At 34.9% G+C, this 17,477-nt stretch overlaps 2 protein-coding genes across 2 annotated transcripts; both read left to right on the forward strand.

The window, feature by feature from the left end:
• Positions 1-6,135: 6,135 nt before the first annotated feature.
• On the forward strand, positions 6,136-8,643 carry LOC122602111 (polyvinylalcohol dehydrogenase-like). The gene is made up of 4 exons (XM_043774840.1): positions 6,136-6,233; positions 6,309-6,766; positions 7,138-7,741; positions 8,083-8,643. Exons 1-4 carry the CDS (start codon positions 6,165-6,167, stop codon positions 8,542-8,544), a joined length of 1,593 nt encoding a protein of 530 aa, XP_043630775.1. The 5' UTR covers positions 6,136-6,164; the 3' UTR covers positions 8,545-8,643.
• A 694-nt stretch (positions 8,644-9,337) lies between these two features.
• On the forward strand, positions 9,338-17,465 carry LOC122599321 (threonine--tRNA ligase, mitochondrial 1-like). Its single transcript, XM_043771818.1, has 21 exons — positions 9,338-9,613; positions 10,151-10,388; positions 10,486-10,545; positions 11,301-11,390; positions 11,536-11,610; positions 11,707-11,835; positions 11,916-12,005; positions 12,482-12,570; positions 12,940-13,036; positions 13,116-13,202; positions 13,491-13,575; positions 13,960-14,054; positions 14,260-14,292; positions 14,380-14,466; positions 15,064-15,156; positions 15,739-15,831; positions 15,915-16,136; positions 16,305-16,376; positions 16,458-16,529; positions 16,843-16,961; positions 17,122-17,465. Exons 1-20 carry the CDS (start codon positions 9,444-9,446, stop codon positions 16,936-16,938), a joined length of 2,073 nt encoding a protein of 690 aa, XP_043627753.1. The 5' UTR covers positions 9,338-9,443; the 3' UTR covers positions 16,939-16,961; positions 17,122-17,465.
• The last annotated feature ends 12 nt before the right edge of the window (positions 17,466-17,477 follow it).

The raw sequence follows: 17,477 nt of genomic DNA on the forward strand, positions 1-17,477 counted from the left end.
TGGCGTTTTGGTATGTATGGAGTTAGAGGAATTTTGAGTGTACATGCAATCAACGTGTGAGGAATTTAATTATCGGGTTATTTACCATTTTATCGGAGGGTTGATATTGGTAAGGTAATAATCAATAAATCTATCACAAACTAAAACCAATATATTTATAAACTTGTATAATATATTGTAAAATTTGTAAATTGTGATAGATTTATCGTTTTGTGTAGTGTTTATATTATATCTTCCATTTTATTGTTAAGGCTTGTTGAATGTTTACTTGATTGGTTCTCTCAATATTAATTTGTAGGTCTAATATTAATGATCTTCCATACAAAAAAAGCGTCTGGTATCTCGACTATATTTTTAGTAATCTGATCAGACTTTTTGCAGCGACTATCGCTGCAAATAGTAGGCCCGGACAAAGTACACTATTGACTGGCATAGTCAAACAGTGCAGTTTTGTCTTATCCACTATTTGCAGCGACAGTCGCTGCAAAAAAGTCATATAAAGACAAAACTATCCATTAACAATATTGATGCACAATGAACTCCTAACGTAAGATTAGAAGAAAAGAAAAATAATTCCAGCGATGCAAAAAATTAAAATGAAATAGTTGTTGCTTTTAACACCAATTTACTCTCTTTAACCAAACCCATAAAAGATTTCAAAACTTTCATAACCGGTTTTCAAATATTTGTACGTTGAAAACACCAAATCTATACATAAATTATCGTTTTACAAATCAAATAAGAGGAGAAAAAAGAGCGGTGTTCAGTGATTCGGTGGTGGTTCGCCAACGGTAGTTATTCGGATGTCTAAAAATCTGCAATCATCTTCTTCATATTTATTTATTGATTTAATAATAGTAATAATAATAAGAGTTATTACCTTTGAGAAAGAAAGATGGAAAAAAAAAATTTTATACGTAAAAGGTTAAATGGATCCGAAAAGTTTGTTTTGAATGAGGGAGTAGATGAATTTGTTTATTATTGTGGAGAGAAAAAAAGGATTGATTTGGGATATAAATCTGGAAGAAGAGCTTTGTTTATATCAAAATTGGGCCCAACAAAAGTATTTGCAGCGATTTTTTGTTAGTGGAAGATGATGTGGCAATACTTTTTCAGCGACTGTCGCTGCAAAAAGTGCTGGTCGAGATACCAAAATAAAGGTCGGGTTACGGGCAGCGAAAAAAAACCCTGTCACTATATATTGTTTTTTAATGAAAAATTTTGTTAAATAACTTGAGTACATTTTCTCATATGACATTAATGCGTTACAGGAACCAAAAAAATTCACTCTAAAACTATTTAAGATGTAAGCAAGACACTGTCAATGATAAAATTCTTACACAAAGTAGCTAACTTGTAATTGTTAGAATATTAGCACATAAACATATAACAATTCACGAGTACGCAACGGAAAAGAAACGTATATGCAATACTATTAATTAACAAAAGAGAATCGAAACGTGTACCTTTGCGCAAAGCTTCCAATAATATTAATAATAAGATTATTATTAGTAGTTAGGGTTTAAAGGAAAACCCCCCCACAATCGCACACTAGACACCCCTATACCGTATGCTAGTACCCCGATCACGAACCAAACAAACCCCTTTGTTTAATCTCCCTTTTATTTGAACCCACTTGCAATCCAAAACCAATTTGAAGTTGTCAGACTCACTAAAACATGGACACCATAATTAATACTATTAATTATGTGTATATGATTTATATGGATTGAATGGAACATAGCCAAAACCCTTAGAGGGTGTTCGGCCGTAACCCGAGAAAGGAAAGACAATTTTTTTATGTGAATAAATGAATAAACCCTTAGAATAAAGCCTCTATATATAGGGATTATTTAGGGTTTATTTACTTGGTGACCAAGTTAATCAAGACCCCTAAAAGACTCTCAAAAACCGGCCCCCCATATGGATTTAGAGCCCAACTCTAATTTTCATATTTCACATTTTAATCCTCCATTTAATTAATTAAATATAATTAACCCCTTAATATATTTAAATTAATCATTTCGTGATCTAATTAATTAATATATTACTTTAATATACTAATTAATAATATAGAGTTACCGTGTCATTTCGTGTGACCCCGTAGACTTAAATTATTTCCAGACATGCGATTTATAATAAAATGATCACAGGTAATAATATCAATTAGAGTAACATGATATTCAATATCTTATAAATGTGTAATGTAACTATATTTAGATACACGAGTAGATTGAGAATAGAAAAAATATGATAAAAATGAAAAAAAGTAAATATGTGGTCATATCACATGTGTGTAAGTGGGTCTATATGTCAAACAAAACCGCAAGAACATATATAATATACTCGTAAAACATTTAAACATGTAATTTAGGAAGGCCAATATGAGAAAAAAAAAATGTGGTAGAAAGAAGAGAAGCGCGTGGAGAATCTACGCGGATGCTAAAAACGGGTAAAAAAGAGACAGGTGGCGATTGGTTGTCCAAAAAGCTCGTGAGTTGCTGCTGCCGTATTTGGTGCGGGCCTACGGCACCGAATGAAGGCCCATTTTTATAAGACACCGTTTATCACGTACAATATCTATTTATTACTCGTATTTTATTTCTAACACCTTGTATTTGAATTTTTGGGGCAAATCAACTTTAATTTTTCAATGAGAAACTATATTGTTTAATCTTCATTGTATTTGCTCAAATATTGATTTCTAATATATATCGACTTTTTAGTACAAACACTTAAAAAATATACAGACGTGGATACAAAGTTTGCATGATAGTCATTTTGGTTAGTACTCGTAATTTTTTTTTACAAATATTCTAGATGTCACATATTTTATTCTTTTGGATAAAAGAATTAGCCCGATAACTCGGTAAGTATTACATATCATATTTCATGAAAACTAAAACACGACCCAAATCTACCTAAAAGTGAAGTAAAAGTGTTTTGTTCCATCAATTACTAAACGGGATGTGTAACCCCACCACAGAGGGTATTAGCGGCGCCGCCGCCGTTAATACTGCGGCCCCCATGTCTGTAATGGTAAATCTCTACGATAAATTAGCGGGGCCCCTGTCAGTGTCAGAGTATTAACGGCGACGTCGCTGCTAATACCTTGGTTGAGTTGACTTTTGTCAGGTGTTACCTCTGCCTTACTAAAACACGACCAAAATCTACCGAAAAGTGTTCTGTTCCATCAATTATGTGCTATTTTGTCCTTTCGAATACAACGATTTCCGTTTATTGTCCTCATTGCATAGTTATTCACTTTTAGATTATTACTTTAAGTATCCACATTAATTATTTGTTTCTCCGTTTTCTCACTACTTTCTCAAAAATATCATTTTAACATATCAATTTTCTTTTGTTAATCATCGATGTTTTCTCTGGGGAAAACCCAAGAAAGAGAGAAGGTAAGGTAGGATGGGGTCACGCAAAAATTTCAGCCCATAGTAATAAGAAAGTGATTTGTTTTATCTTTAATAAAGGCATCGGATAACACGACTAGAAAAAGGGTAATCGGATCAGGGCGTTAGCGGCGACGTCGCCGTTAATGCTGTCACGTGGCATACCCGACATGCCTGCAATGATGACTGACAACGTCCGATCCCAAAGATGCCACGTCACGGGCATTCGTGGCGACGTCGCCGTTAATATTGCCTGAAGTTGGAAGGGTGGCCGGATTTGAAACGGGTGGCCGAATTTCTTCACCAAAAAGAGGGTGAGGGTGACCGGATTCTTGATAGAGAAGGTGAGGGGATAATATCTTGCCGAAAAATTGGTTGATGGCCGGAATATTGGAAAGAAACTTGTAGTGGCCAGATTTTTTTTTTATCGGTTTTGCTTCCTTGCGGCTGGTTTAACACAAAAATAGGTTTAAGTATTAGCGGCGATGTCGCCGCTAATGCTTAGTCAAAGGTTTCGTCAAAAGTAACTCTTGTTCGTCAGATGGGGTCCGCAGTATTAGCGGGGGCGCCGCCGCTAATGCTTCTTGGTCGGGTTACCCTTTTTGCCCTGGTCGGGTTACGCGCCTCGTTTATAAAATGTAATAAAATATTTGAGAAGAAGCTGTGAGAGACATATAAGATTGACAATGGTACTTTTTAAATTTATGAAATAAAAAAGAAGTAACATGGTGCTGGAATGGCTATGAGAAAATGGTTGGGTTGGATTAGGCCTTAACGTTACAGGTTATCGTGTGTCGTCATGTTGCGGCCTTATCTAGCTTTTGTTAGCTACAGTGGCGGCTCCGAGAATTCAAATGCCCAGTCCGAGCCGGGAAAAAAGTGCCCCCAATTATTCGAAATCCAATTAAGCAAATTTTTTTTTATATGTATAATTGAGACGTTATAACAATAACAAAATGATAGTATTAGAAATACATATAACCAATTATTCGAGAAGCTTGTCTAGCATTTTTCATAACAAATTGGTTGATTAGCTTTTCGCAGTCCATACTCTCTAAGATTTCATTTTCAATAGCTATCATCGCCAATCCACTATGTCTTTCTTAAGATTTTTTCTTGTAGATTGTAGATAAGATTTCAATAACTTCAACTTCGAAAAACTATTTTCGGCAAATACAACCGTGACTGAAATAATCAACAATATTCTATATGCAATGGTTGCATTCGGAAAACAACTAAGCCGTTTAAAAACCTTCAAAAAGTGCTAGGAGGATTTACTCTGTATCTTCTAAATTTCATTTAGATGTTTAATTTTTAACTAGGTTAAGGACTCGTGTTAACACACAGGTTCCCTTAAATATGCTCATGTGGATAGTCTAATTGTAAAAAAAAAGGTACTCTCAAGGTACTCTAAGTGTATTATTACTAAGGACATAATTTTGTATCTACATATATATTTAGTACCTAAAATATTATATTATTTACAATTTAGGCATTAATTTATTATTAGAATCAAATATATTTATATCTATATAATATATCATACTTTTACATATATAATATTCATAGAAAATTTTAAGATTCTTGTGCCCCTGTCAAAATTGTGCCTCGACCGGAGGTCTTGCTCCCCCTCCGGGCCTCCCCTGGTTAGCTAGTATAAATTCACACCCTTCGTGAGTTCGTGTATATGTATGCTATTAGATAAAGTCGAGTTGAGTCAATCTGAACATATATCTAGCTACGTTAGTCAAATCAATCGTAATATTACGTACCCAAGTCCATTCTTACTATTTAAGCTTAAATAGTAAGTAACTGCTCAGTGCTGCCTTTCGCGGGTTTTGAGCCCCAATACCTCGATAGTGTATGGGGGAGGTTAAGATGTAGGCAGACCTTACCTCTACCAAAGTAGAGAGGCTGCTTCCAGTTTCTACCTAAATGATAGAAAAGGCCCTCCAACCTTTGCATGGGATGAGGATCGAACCCATGACCTCTGTCTCCCGAGGCAAAAGTGTTTACCACTGATCCAACAATGCTGCTTACTATTTAAGCTTAAATGATTACTATAATAGTTAATAGTGAAACATTGGCAATCAAGCCGGCCAAGTGTAGCTCAAAAATATGAACCAATTAACCGACTTTGAATTTGAGAATACAGGCTTGTTGTAGCTTGTGTCTAGTTTAGAGCTTCAAGTTATATACAGGCTCAAACATCAAAATTGATGGTATACTATTTAAGCTTGATTACAATAATTATAACTAATACGTTGTCGAGCTCAAAATGGAGTCTGACCTTAAGAACAAAAGGGCGCCAGGTCAAGAGATTTTACAATCGAGTTGACTTTCAAGCTTCAAGTATTGCGAGCCTCAACTCTCAAGTTTAAACTCGAACTTGGCACCATCATCATATCAACTAGCTAGACTAATTAACTTTGGTACACGGCCTATTACCAACACCATAGACAAAATGTGCACTATAACCTTTGAAATGCAGCCCACAAATTACTGTAATAAATTGAGATGAGATGTGATGGCATTCATGTTGATTGTTGATCATACAAGTCCACATTTGAACATAGAATATATAAATAATCTCTGGATAAGAATATTAGATGTCTGGCAACTAAATTAGCAATAGTTTGACTTTTAGATCTTATATAAAAATAATATGCTTAGCCTTGATATATATATATATATATGTGTGTGTATAAATAGAGATTGCAATGCAACTAGATCTCTTTTGGAGCACATCCTACCATCTTCATGGCATCTACTTGCCTGTACTTGTCCATTTTCCTTTGGCTACTTTTTATAGTCATAACCTCAGCTAATGTATGTATTCTTTTTAATCTTTTGAACTTGTCTATTAAAAGTCTCGATTTGAGCTAATTATTTTACCGATGATAGCCAACTAGTTGGACGAACCATGGTGGAGATTTAAGCAATCGCAGATACGCAAATGGCGAAACAAAGATTAACCCTGCCACCGTGGCTAACCTTACGCTAAAATGGAAGTTTGTTGCTGGAAACGATATAACCGCAACGCCAGCAATATACAACAACACCCTCTATTTTCCAAGTTGGAATGGAAATATCTATGCCCTTAATGCATCAGATGGGTCAGTCATTTGGCAAAAAAATGTTGGACAACTAACCGGGCTTAATGCTACGGGCTTCGTACCAGGAGTTAATTGGAGTGTGGCCAGGGCTACCCCGACTATTGCTGATGATCTTTTGATCATTGGAATTTATGGACCGTGTTACGTTATAGGGCTTAAACGTAGCAATGGACAGCTCGTGTGGTCTACACAACTCGATACACATTATGCCTGTGTAATCACCATGTCCGGAACTTATCATAAAAGGTACTTTTATTGTATTGAGATGCATTTCCAGCTTAATTTCTGGAATCAATCGTTTTTAATTTGCTGATAAGGTATGAAAAAAAGTTTAGAAAATATAAAGTTGACTATGTGTATGTTTGCTTAAAAATTAAGATAGGCCTATTAAAAGTAAACCATTGACTATTGATTGCAAGTAGCAAATCAATCGTATCCAACTTGACTTTTAAATGTTAAAACATAAAGTCAAATACAATAACAGGAAGATCTATATTACTGTAACTAGATATGTAACTATAAAATGTTGTTAAGTATATGTAAAAAAATACTTCTTATTACTTTGTTGAGGCATATGAGAAAGAATACAAAAGTAACTAGTATATGATTCTGTTCAGTGCATTTTATGTGGGAACATCTTCATCAGAAGAAGCTGTCGCCACCATTCAAACATGTTGTACATTTAGAGGGAGTTTTTTCAAGTTAAATGCCAAAAATGGTAATATCATGTGGCAAACCTACATGTTGCCGGATAACAATGGGAGCACCAACAAATATTCAGGTGCGGGCTTATGGGGCAGTAGTCCTTCCATTGACATCCAGCGAAATGAGGTCTATATAGGCACGGGAAACTTATATTCTGCCCCGTTAAATGTCACACAATGCCAAGAAGCACAAAACAATCAAACAACACCAACAGAGGAAGATAAGTGCATAGAGCCCGAAAACCATTCCAATTCAATCTTAGCACTTGACTTGGATTCAGGAAACATCATTTGGTATAAGCAGTTAGGGGGATACGACGTTTGGTTTTTTGCTTGTAATAATCTTTCTACTTCAGGGTGTCCGCCTGGCCCTAATCCAGATGCGGATTTTGCACAAGCACCAATGATGCTAACTATTAATGTTCGTGGAAGCAAGCGTGACATTGTTGTCGCAGTACAGAAGAGTGGGATCGCTTGGGCTTTGGATCGCGACAATGGTAGTATCATTTGGTCTACGGTAATGTTTTCATTTATTTTTCATTTTGTATTCACAAATAGCTATCAGTGAACTTGCCATGTTGTTCAGAAAGTTTCAAGTAGACATCCCATTAAACATAAAATTATAAAAATCAGTGATGACCATAGCATAGTTTTTTTTTTCTAGGAAAGCTTAATGAAATACTTAATGTTCATTTTTAATGACAAACAGATTGTAGATATTTGTATTTGTGAATTTGTATGGAATTCTTATCCTTTGTTAATATAAAAGTATGTACGTCGAGTAGATAAAATAAAAATGATAAATGTGACTAATTTGGTAAGCCTGAACATATATACGACTAAAACTGTCAAATGTAGGAAGCTGGACCTGGAGGTGCGGGTGGAGGAGGTACTTGGGGATCAGCAACGGATGAAAAGACAATTTACACAAACATCGCCAATAGTGCGCAAAGTAACTTCACATTGAAGCCATCAAATATAACGACAACTAGTGGTGGATGGGTGTCGATGAATGCCACAAGCGGCAAAGTCTTATGGTCAACTGGAAATCCAAGTAACGCGACTGCAAGTGGCCCTGTGAGTTTAGCCAACGGTGTTGTATTCGCAGGGTCAACCAATGGGTCCGGGCCCATTTACGCAATGAGTGCAACAACCGGAGAAATATTATGGTCGTATAACACTGGAGCAACTGTGTACGGTGGTATGTCTATAAGCAAGGGTTGCGTGTATGTGGGCAGTGGGTATAAATCAAACATGGGAGCTTTTTTTCCTAGTTACACTGCTGGAACAACTCTATTTGCTTTTTGTATACTTCCATAACTAAAAATATATAAGGTATCTTGCCATCTTGGTATCTAAATAAGACACAAAGTTATGTTATTGATATTTCTCTTGAAAATTTCTCATTTTACATTTGAAGAATTATTCTTGTATGAGTTTAATAATATTAGTTATTCTCGTTTTCTTTCTAGTTTTGGATACTTTTCCTCACACATTATGTAAAGGTATTAACTTGATGCTTTCTAATAAATTATTTGTCTTTAAGTAAATATCCAATTATGACCTAAATATATATATATATATATATATATATATATATATATATATATATATATATATATACGAGAGCAAGTACCCGCATGTTGCGGCGATGAGATGGTGGGGGTGATAGGTCATAGAGTGTGATATCCAAATGCCTTAACCGTACGGGCTGTGCCCTCAGATTTAAAAATTCGTCGAAAGTATATCGAATGACATCTCCAATGAAACAGCATGAAATTTTAAGAACACCCATATAATTTTTATAATTATCGATGTACGGTTTTTTAGATAAAAGATTTTGAATGAATTGGAGGAATAAATGATTTATGGAGGAGAGAGAAAACAAATGATTGGTTGAGATTTGAGGAGACAGAAAGGGTGTTAGGTAAATATAGAATTGAAATATGGGCATTTTGAGAAAACAAATGTTGAAACTTAAAATGTAAACCTGAAAAATCTGCTTTATAATATAGTAAAGATATAGATATATCCAATATCCAATAAAACGAATGAAATAACCCAAACTAGTAAAAAAAATTATTTTGTACTACCCTTTTAACATAGTAGTATTTGCTACGAGTAATACGGAGTAAAAGTTAAAAATTCACTCTGTTTAAATAACAACTTCCGCCGTTCCGCTGCCAATCGCCACTGTTCCCCGCCGCCCGCCATCAACCATGGGAAAAGCAGCCAATCCTGCTTCAAAGTCAGCCTCAAAATCTGCAGTTTCAATAGTGAAGGATGATGCTTATCTTGATTCTGTTATACCAAAACGAATTGAATTGTTTGAAACTCTTAAAGCTCAACAGATTGCTCATCGCCAGACTATTTCCGGTGACCCCATCAAGTACATTTTCAACTTTGACTTTTTTTCTTTTCTCTCAAGCAATTTGTTGAACACTTTGTGTGCATTAGCCAATCTTAATTATTTCATATAAAGTTTTAGTTTTTAGTGTTAATTTGCTTAATGGGTGTTTGGAACTCCATGTTGTTTGATTCTTATATTTTTAACTTATAATATATTATTTTAGGGGCTGTAGATTACAGTGTATAAGAAGCGAAAATCCGGATAACATGTGTTTGTGTTTGTTCTTTAAGAAAATAAGTTGTTTAGGGAGGAGGGAGTGCCCTCTTGCCAAACACCGCCCTCTGTTTGGTCATGTTTCCCGTGTTTGTTTATTAAATGAACATGAAGTAACCTATTGTCGAAGTTTAAGTTCGTTTATAGCTCTAGTTAAGTTATATAATGGATGTTTGGATTAGAATTCAATGCTGTTTAATTATTAAGGTTGCTTGACCATTTTTTTCTTCTACCCGTGTTTAGTATTAAGTTACTTCATGGGTGTATGGAAGTCCATGTTGATTATTCGTGTTTTTTTTTTAGGGTTAAGTTACCTGATGGGACTGTGAAGGAGGGAAAGAAGTGGGAAACAACTCCGTTAGATATAGCAAAGGAGTTATCAAAAAGTCTAGCATCAAACGCTTTAATATCTCAAGTAGACGGAGTATTGTGGGACATGACAAGACCTTTAGAAGGTGATTGCGAACTTAAAATATTCACTTTTGATAGTGATGAGGGCCGTGACACTTTTTGGCATTCGAGTGCTCATATTCTTGGGCAGGTAATGATGTGTAATTTAACTGTTTTTGGTGGACAATTATTAGCAGGTATGAAGTGGATGGCGAATTTACTTGTTTTTTGTTTTGGGTTCAATGCAGGCTTTAGAAATGACATATGGATGTAAATTGTGCATCGGGCCATGTACTACAAGAGGAGAGGTATGCACATCTGTCACTGTTGATGTCAATCATGTAACTTATGCCGTTGGATGTTTGTTGTTACATCTTATCATGTTGATATCAATCGTGTAACTTAAGCCGTTGGATGTTATTGTTAGCCAGGATATTTAACTAATTTTCTGATATGGCTTTGGATTTAGTTAGGCTGTAATAGGATTTGATGTTGTAGGCAAAAGTTAGTTATTCAACTACTCTTTTCTTCAATACAATTTTTATAGTAGGTCAAATTGCAACAAATGTAGAATTGTAGATATATTTTCACTTCAATATGACGTGGTTGCTTGACTAAAAACTGTTGCTGAAATCATTATATTATCAAATTATGTTTTTTTGGGAAATTTAACATGTTGGCGATGCTAATTGGGTATCAATTGTGGAAGTAAGGCTAGGCCTTATGACTCTTGTGTTCGGTTTTGATTTATTGAACTTAATGGAGAAATATCCTAATGCAGTAAGTTACAAAGGGGTGGTTTTTTCTTTTTTTGAGTTAATATAAAGCATGGCTCAACTTCAAAGATAACGGGTGCTAATCTTTCTTCGATTAAATCATATGATTTTTCATTAATTTGTTACGACCATCATCTTTTGCTTTCGTTAAGATATTAACAATTGTACTTTATTGGTAGTAAATTTTAAAAAAAGGGGAGAGATGGTCCATATATAAACAAGCTGTATATATCTACACATTAACCAAACAAACAGGTCTGGAGTTTCACATGTTGGTGTTGTAACAGGGTTTCTACTATGACGGTTTCTATGGTGAACTCGGCTTAAACGATGATCACTTTGATCAAATTGTTAATGGAGCTAAGAAAGCTGTTGCGGTACTATGCAATCTTATTTTTATAATAATTGCTCAATTATGTTATTTTGTTTAATTCTTTGAGAGGCATATCTTTAATGTTTCCGCTAGTACTAATGTTAAACTAAATTCATATAATAAAATATGTTGTGCTTATATGGTTTTAGGAGAAACAACCTTTTGAGCGAATTGAAGTTTCACGAAAGCAGGCTCTTGAGATGTTTTCTGATAACAAGTTTAAGGTGAAAATTCCTGTCTAACATGTTTTGTAATTTCACTTTTTTTGATGTATACAACACATTTTAATGGATTTTTTAATCTATTAATGTCATTATTAGGTTGAGATCATTAGCGACCTACCCGAAGACAAGACCATTACAGTTTACAGATGTGGTCCATTAGTTGATCTTTGTCGCGGACCACATATACCAAATACCGCTTTTGTCAAAGCAATTGCCTGCTTGAAGGTGTGATTTGTGACTGTCATCGAAATCACTAGTTTCTTTCATATTCACATATATTCATCTGTGTTTTGTAATTATTTTAGGCTTCGGCAGCTTATTGGAGGGGAAACAAAGACCGTGAGAGCTTACAAAGAGTTTATGGGATATCTTACCCTGACCAAAAACGCCTGAAGGTTATTTTTGTTTTTGTCTGAGTTTTGTGTTACATATCAGCATGTATTAGTCTTTAATTTTCATGAACTTTATATTGTTTTGTCATATAACATATCATGTTTTTCACATGAATATGCATCATGCCTAGAAAATGTCACACTTATGGGGTCTTTTGCTTGAATTTTAGTGATAATGGTTAATTATAACATTTTTTATATTAATGAGCTTTTGTGGTAAATCAGTAAAGGGGCCTTCATTCTATATGGTTGTTCCTCATTTATCAACGCCATTGTTCTTTCAATGCTTCGTTGAAGTCAATTATTTTCTTTTTTTCGGTAAAGGCTTATGATATAGAATAGTCAAGTGGGTAGGATTTCATAGATCCTTAATGTCGTTCTTCCTTGAATGTTTGGATATTAGTGTAGCGATATGAAATTGTTTCAATAAACAAGCTGTTTTGAGCTCAAAACTTCAGTAACTTAAAGTATTATTTCAGGAATACATTGCTCTGCTGGAAGAAGCCAAAAAGTATGACCACAGAGAGTTGGGCAAGAAGCAGGAACTTTTCTTTTTCCACCCTCTTAGGTAAGTTGCAATTCATGAGTTTTCTAGCTGTAGCAATCTTGGTCTAGTACTTTTGAGTATGTTGATTTGGCTTATGATTTTCTGTAATGGATTCAAAGGGTAAATAACAATGCTACAAGGAATTGATTTGATTGTGCACAACCTATTATATCATCTATAACTGATATAATACAATGTTCATATCTATATTGTACATGCTGACTTGTTCTTAGAAAGTTGGCCTTTTCCACAATCTTAACTAAAGAATTACCTATTTTGGCTCGTGAGCGGATCTGCCTCACCGACCCAGATTGCTACCTTTAGAGTTCTATATTTGTAATCTTTAGCTTGTTGACTGTACACCCTTATTTCTCTTTTTATATCTTCCAGTCCAGGAAGCTGTTTTTTTCTTCCCCATGGTACTCGTGTGACCGAGAAATTGATGACATTTATACGAACAGAGTATCGTAGAAGAGGTTACCTAGAGGTGATTTTTTTGTTTATTGTTTTGTGTACACATTGTTTCATAGGCACAGTGTAGAATCTCATATATTGTTGTATTGCAGGTTACCACACCGAATATGTACAACATGCAACTGTGGGAAACTTCAGGTCATGCTGCGAATTACAAGGAGAACATGTTTGTATTTGATGTAAGTCTCCTACCTTGAATAATGTTATGGCAATCGCATATTGTTATATCTGTTGAAAATCAAGTATTTGCTAAGATGATGAACAATTGGTGCGGGTGCGGTTCTATGGGTGTAGTTATGGTAATTTCAAATCCAATTGTGTTTTGAAAGTTTGCTTGTATGACTATTGTTAGTGTTATTAACCAAATACACATGCGTGCTTTCTTTTTTCTGGAGAAGATGTATAAATGGCTTTTGTCAATAAGTTTTAAGATGAAGTTTAATGTTGTTGCATGACTTTGTATGCAGATAGAAAAACAGGAGTTCGGGCTTAAGCCAATGAATTGTCCAGGACATTGCTTGATGTTTGATTACCGAGTTCGTTCTTATAGGGGTCAGTTTTTTTTGCATATGTATGTCTATGTTGTTTTCATGCTTACATTTCTATTGATTATAACAATGTTGTGAAAATGATTGAACAGAGGGTTGAAAGTTACTCAGTCTATTTTTTAATACATAAAACCATATAAATCCTTTTATAAGTTTGGTTATGTTTTTTGAAATACCATCGTGCTTTTAATCAAAATAAAAACATTAACTGTTGACTGTTCTAAAGAAGACAATAAAGTGTTGCAGGGTAAGAATTATAGTTTTAACTTGAACGCGCTTTTACCTGATACCCTGCTCACCCATCGTGAAACCTTTAGCTGGGCTTACCATCAACCACTTGTGTAAACCCTAAAAGTTATTGAAACTTGCTTTGTTTTCATTTTTACAGAACTACCGCTTCGTTTAGCTGACTTCGGGGTTCTGCATCGTAATGAAGCCAGTGGTGCATTGACTGGGTTGACTCGTGTTCGAAGGTTTCAGCAGGTGTGCATTATCTGTTAGTTTCTTATGAGATTAAACTGTTATGGTCTTGATTTCTGTACATCCAACTAAGTCGGAGCAAGAAACACATTTTTTTTAATCATGCTCCTAGCAATCTTGTTTGCTCATTTTCTTCACCTGATAATCTGCAACTTATCATAAATTGCTTGTGGTATTCTTCCTATCTAACCGTCTTGTGTTTTCTTAGGATGACGCTCATATTTTCTGTAGAGAATCCCAGGTGAGATTAGGTTTCCTCACCATTAGTAATAGTAGCTCTCCACTTCTCCTTTGTATGTCTCTTTGACATTTTTCTTGATATATACAGATAAAAGATGAAGTGAAGAGTGTGTTAAAGTTCATCGATTACGCATATGATGTATTTGGTTTCACCTATGAACTAAAGCTATCAACAGTATGTGTATCTAGTCCTATTTGTGTTGCATATCGCCTATAACTTACTTGGTATATCTATAAAAGTTATGCTAATAAGAGGTGGCAGGATGGGCGGGTTGGGCAAAAGATTAAAACGGCTTGGCTGTGTCATCCAAAAATACTTGTTGACCATTTTTTTTTTACTGTTTTAGTGTATTGAATGTTTATCTAAGAATTTGAAGCATGGTTTTGTAAGTTATTATGGGTTCATACAATTACTGTTTGGATCTTATGATCTGTATGGCAAGTTTCCTTTTAAACTAGTTTTTTTCAACATAACTGTTAAAGTTTATAGTACACATCAACTTATTCATAATGAATGGGTCGAAATTGAATGTGCCACATCTAATGCTATGATACTTGCCTTCCATGTAGTGCTTCGGTTTATCTATCAATAAGCCATTTGATGTTTATCAAGTTTACAAAATAGAAATAAACACAGAAAAGCAAAAAATATGTGTTACTAAGGTGATTGTTTGAAATCTGCCATGATTCATATAGTATCTGCTATTTATGCTATGATATCAGATACCTTCACGATAAGTTTCTTGCTAATTTACACTGTTATGTCTTATAGAGGCCTGAGAAATACCTCGGGGATCTGGAAACATGGGATAAAGCAGAGAAAGCACTTGAAGGTGCATTGAACGAGTTTGGAAAGCCGTGGCAGGTTGAATAACTTGATCTACCTGAAATCATCAAATCGAACAATGATGGAATTTAGGGTGCTAAAATGTCGAGTAATGTCTGCAAGGGTCCAGGGGCAGGCAAAGTTCAGTTTCGAGTTTTGACTTAAAGAATCATTAAAGGAACCCGGGACGAAACCGCGTACATGCGGTTTGGTTCTTGGTTTATATTTTCTTAACATTGCTTCTCAAATCTGTTTCTGATCTGTTAGAGCCCTACGTAGGGCAGCCTGGATCCATATAATATTTTAATATGTTAAGGTTTTGAGTAGAGGTGCCAGTTTCAACCAATTTATCTATTAATTGGTTATTTTTGGTCAAACGGGTAAGATGAAAATCCTGGCTTACAAGGAAATTAGTCAAATGGGTCAAAAGTCGCCAAAATAGTATTTTAACACTCGCTGCCTGACCTCAACCCATTTTTAAGCGCATAAAAGGCCTTTTTTGTCATGTGTCTAGTATGTCTGACCTGCTCCCCCCTCCCTCCCTTGATTTAAAGGTGAATTTATTTGATTATTTGATGGATTTCTCCTGATTCTTATCTTTCTGCTGTTCTCTGTTGCTAGATTAATGAAGCAGATGGGGCATTTTACGGGCCAAAAATTGATATATCTGTTTCCGATGCAATGAAAAGAAAGTTCCAGTGTGCAACCTTACAGGTTATTTGCAACATTAACCACTATGATCTCTGGGTGTTTTGCTTGAACATATAAACTGAACTAGCAGATGTTTATTGTTACAGTTGGACTTCCAACTCCCCGAGAGATTTAATTTGTCGTATTCAGCAGAAGACGAGACTAAAAGAGAGAGGCCTGTAATGATACACCGAGCTATTCTAGGATCAGTTGAACGCATGTTTGCTATACTATTGGAGCATTATAAGGGTAAATGGCCATTTTGGCTTAGTCCCCGTCAAGCAATCGTTTGTCCTGTATCTGACAAGTCCCAAGCATATGGACAACAGGTACTTGCAGGTTCCTGCTTTGTTTTTCTTATCCAAGTCTTTTAGCAGAGGTGGGAAGGATGACTCAATATCTGTTAAATCTAATTTATAGAACACATTAAAGACTTCTATTCAAAACTAGATTGAACACTCTATTGGTCATTCAAGCAACTATTTTAATTTTGGCAGGTAAAGGACCAGATTGACGAAGCTGGCTATTATGTGGACATTGATACTTCTGATCGAACAATCCAGAAGAAGGTATGCTTAAAATCCACCACGCTCTATACTTTTAGTCTACTGTGGACTTTGTTAATTATATAAATAATTTGTGATGTATAGGTACGTGAAGCTCAACTGGCTCAATACAACTACATACTTGTTGTTGGCGAAGAAGAAGCCAACAATGGAAAGGTACATGTTTCTTTTTACATAGTTGTAGAGATTTCTGCCCGTATTTGAGATTTTTGTATTTACTTTTGGATAGAAGGATTTGTGCCTTCCGTTACTTTGAGAATGTTAAATTGTTAATCACAAAACAAATAATAGAAAATAAATAAATGGTAAAGGGCAAATTTTTCATCTGACTAAAAAGCAAGATTCGATAGTTACACTTAACTTAAAATGTTAGTATGTTTTTGTTTCATGATAATTATATTGAGACCAATACAAATGATTGTAACATAAAGGAACATATATATATATATGTATATATATATATATGCAGGTAAGTGTGCGAGTGAGAGACAAGCAAGAACATTTGGTGCAATCTATTCCAGATCTCCTTAAACATTTTAAGGATGAAGTGAAAGCTTTTCATTAGCAAACACCTACACCGTTGGAAAGGTAGAATGTTAATATTTCAAAGACGAAACTACAATTTAATCCTTAGTTTGATTTGATTCAATGAAGCCATTAAGGTTGATACAAGTTTTGTATTAAAGTATAGTTAATTGCATGATTGGTCTTTATGATTTGTTCATTTTTACAATGGGGTCCCTTTCAGGTTACTTGGCTACGGGGGTCCCTAAATCAAGATTTTTTTTGCAACTGAAGTCCAAAATTGACGGGTCTGTTAAACAGAGCTGTCAAGTGCCCACGTGCCCCTCATGTGTAGGGGTAAAACACTTGAATGATTTATCAACTGCTTGCACATTAAAGTTTGTATCAAAAAAGTAAGAGGTCTATAGATGTAAAACCAGGGGGTTTCTGAATATGCGTTTCCAAAGTGAGGGACCATTTTGCTAGTTACAACTTCAATTAAGTATGCATTTTTCCGCTTAATGCAAAGCGAGTGATGAGTTTAACAAGTATTATTCACTTTAACTATCCTTGGAGTTGGTTTCAAAATCTTTGGCTTAA

This window comes from Erigeron canadensis, chromosome 5 (assembly GCF_010389155.1).
Source record: "Erigeron canadensis isolate Cc75 chromosome 5, C_canadensis_v1, whole genome shotgun sequence".
NCBI lineage: Eukaryota > Viridiplantae > Streptophyta > Magnoliopsida > Asterales > Asteraceae > Erigeron > Erigeron canadensis.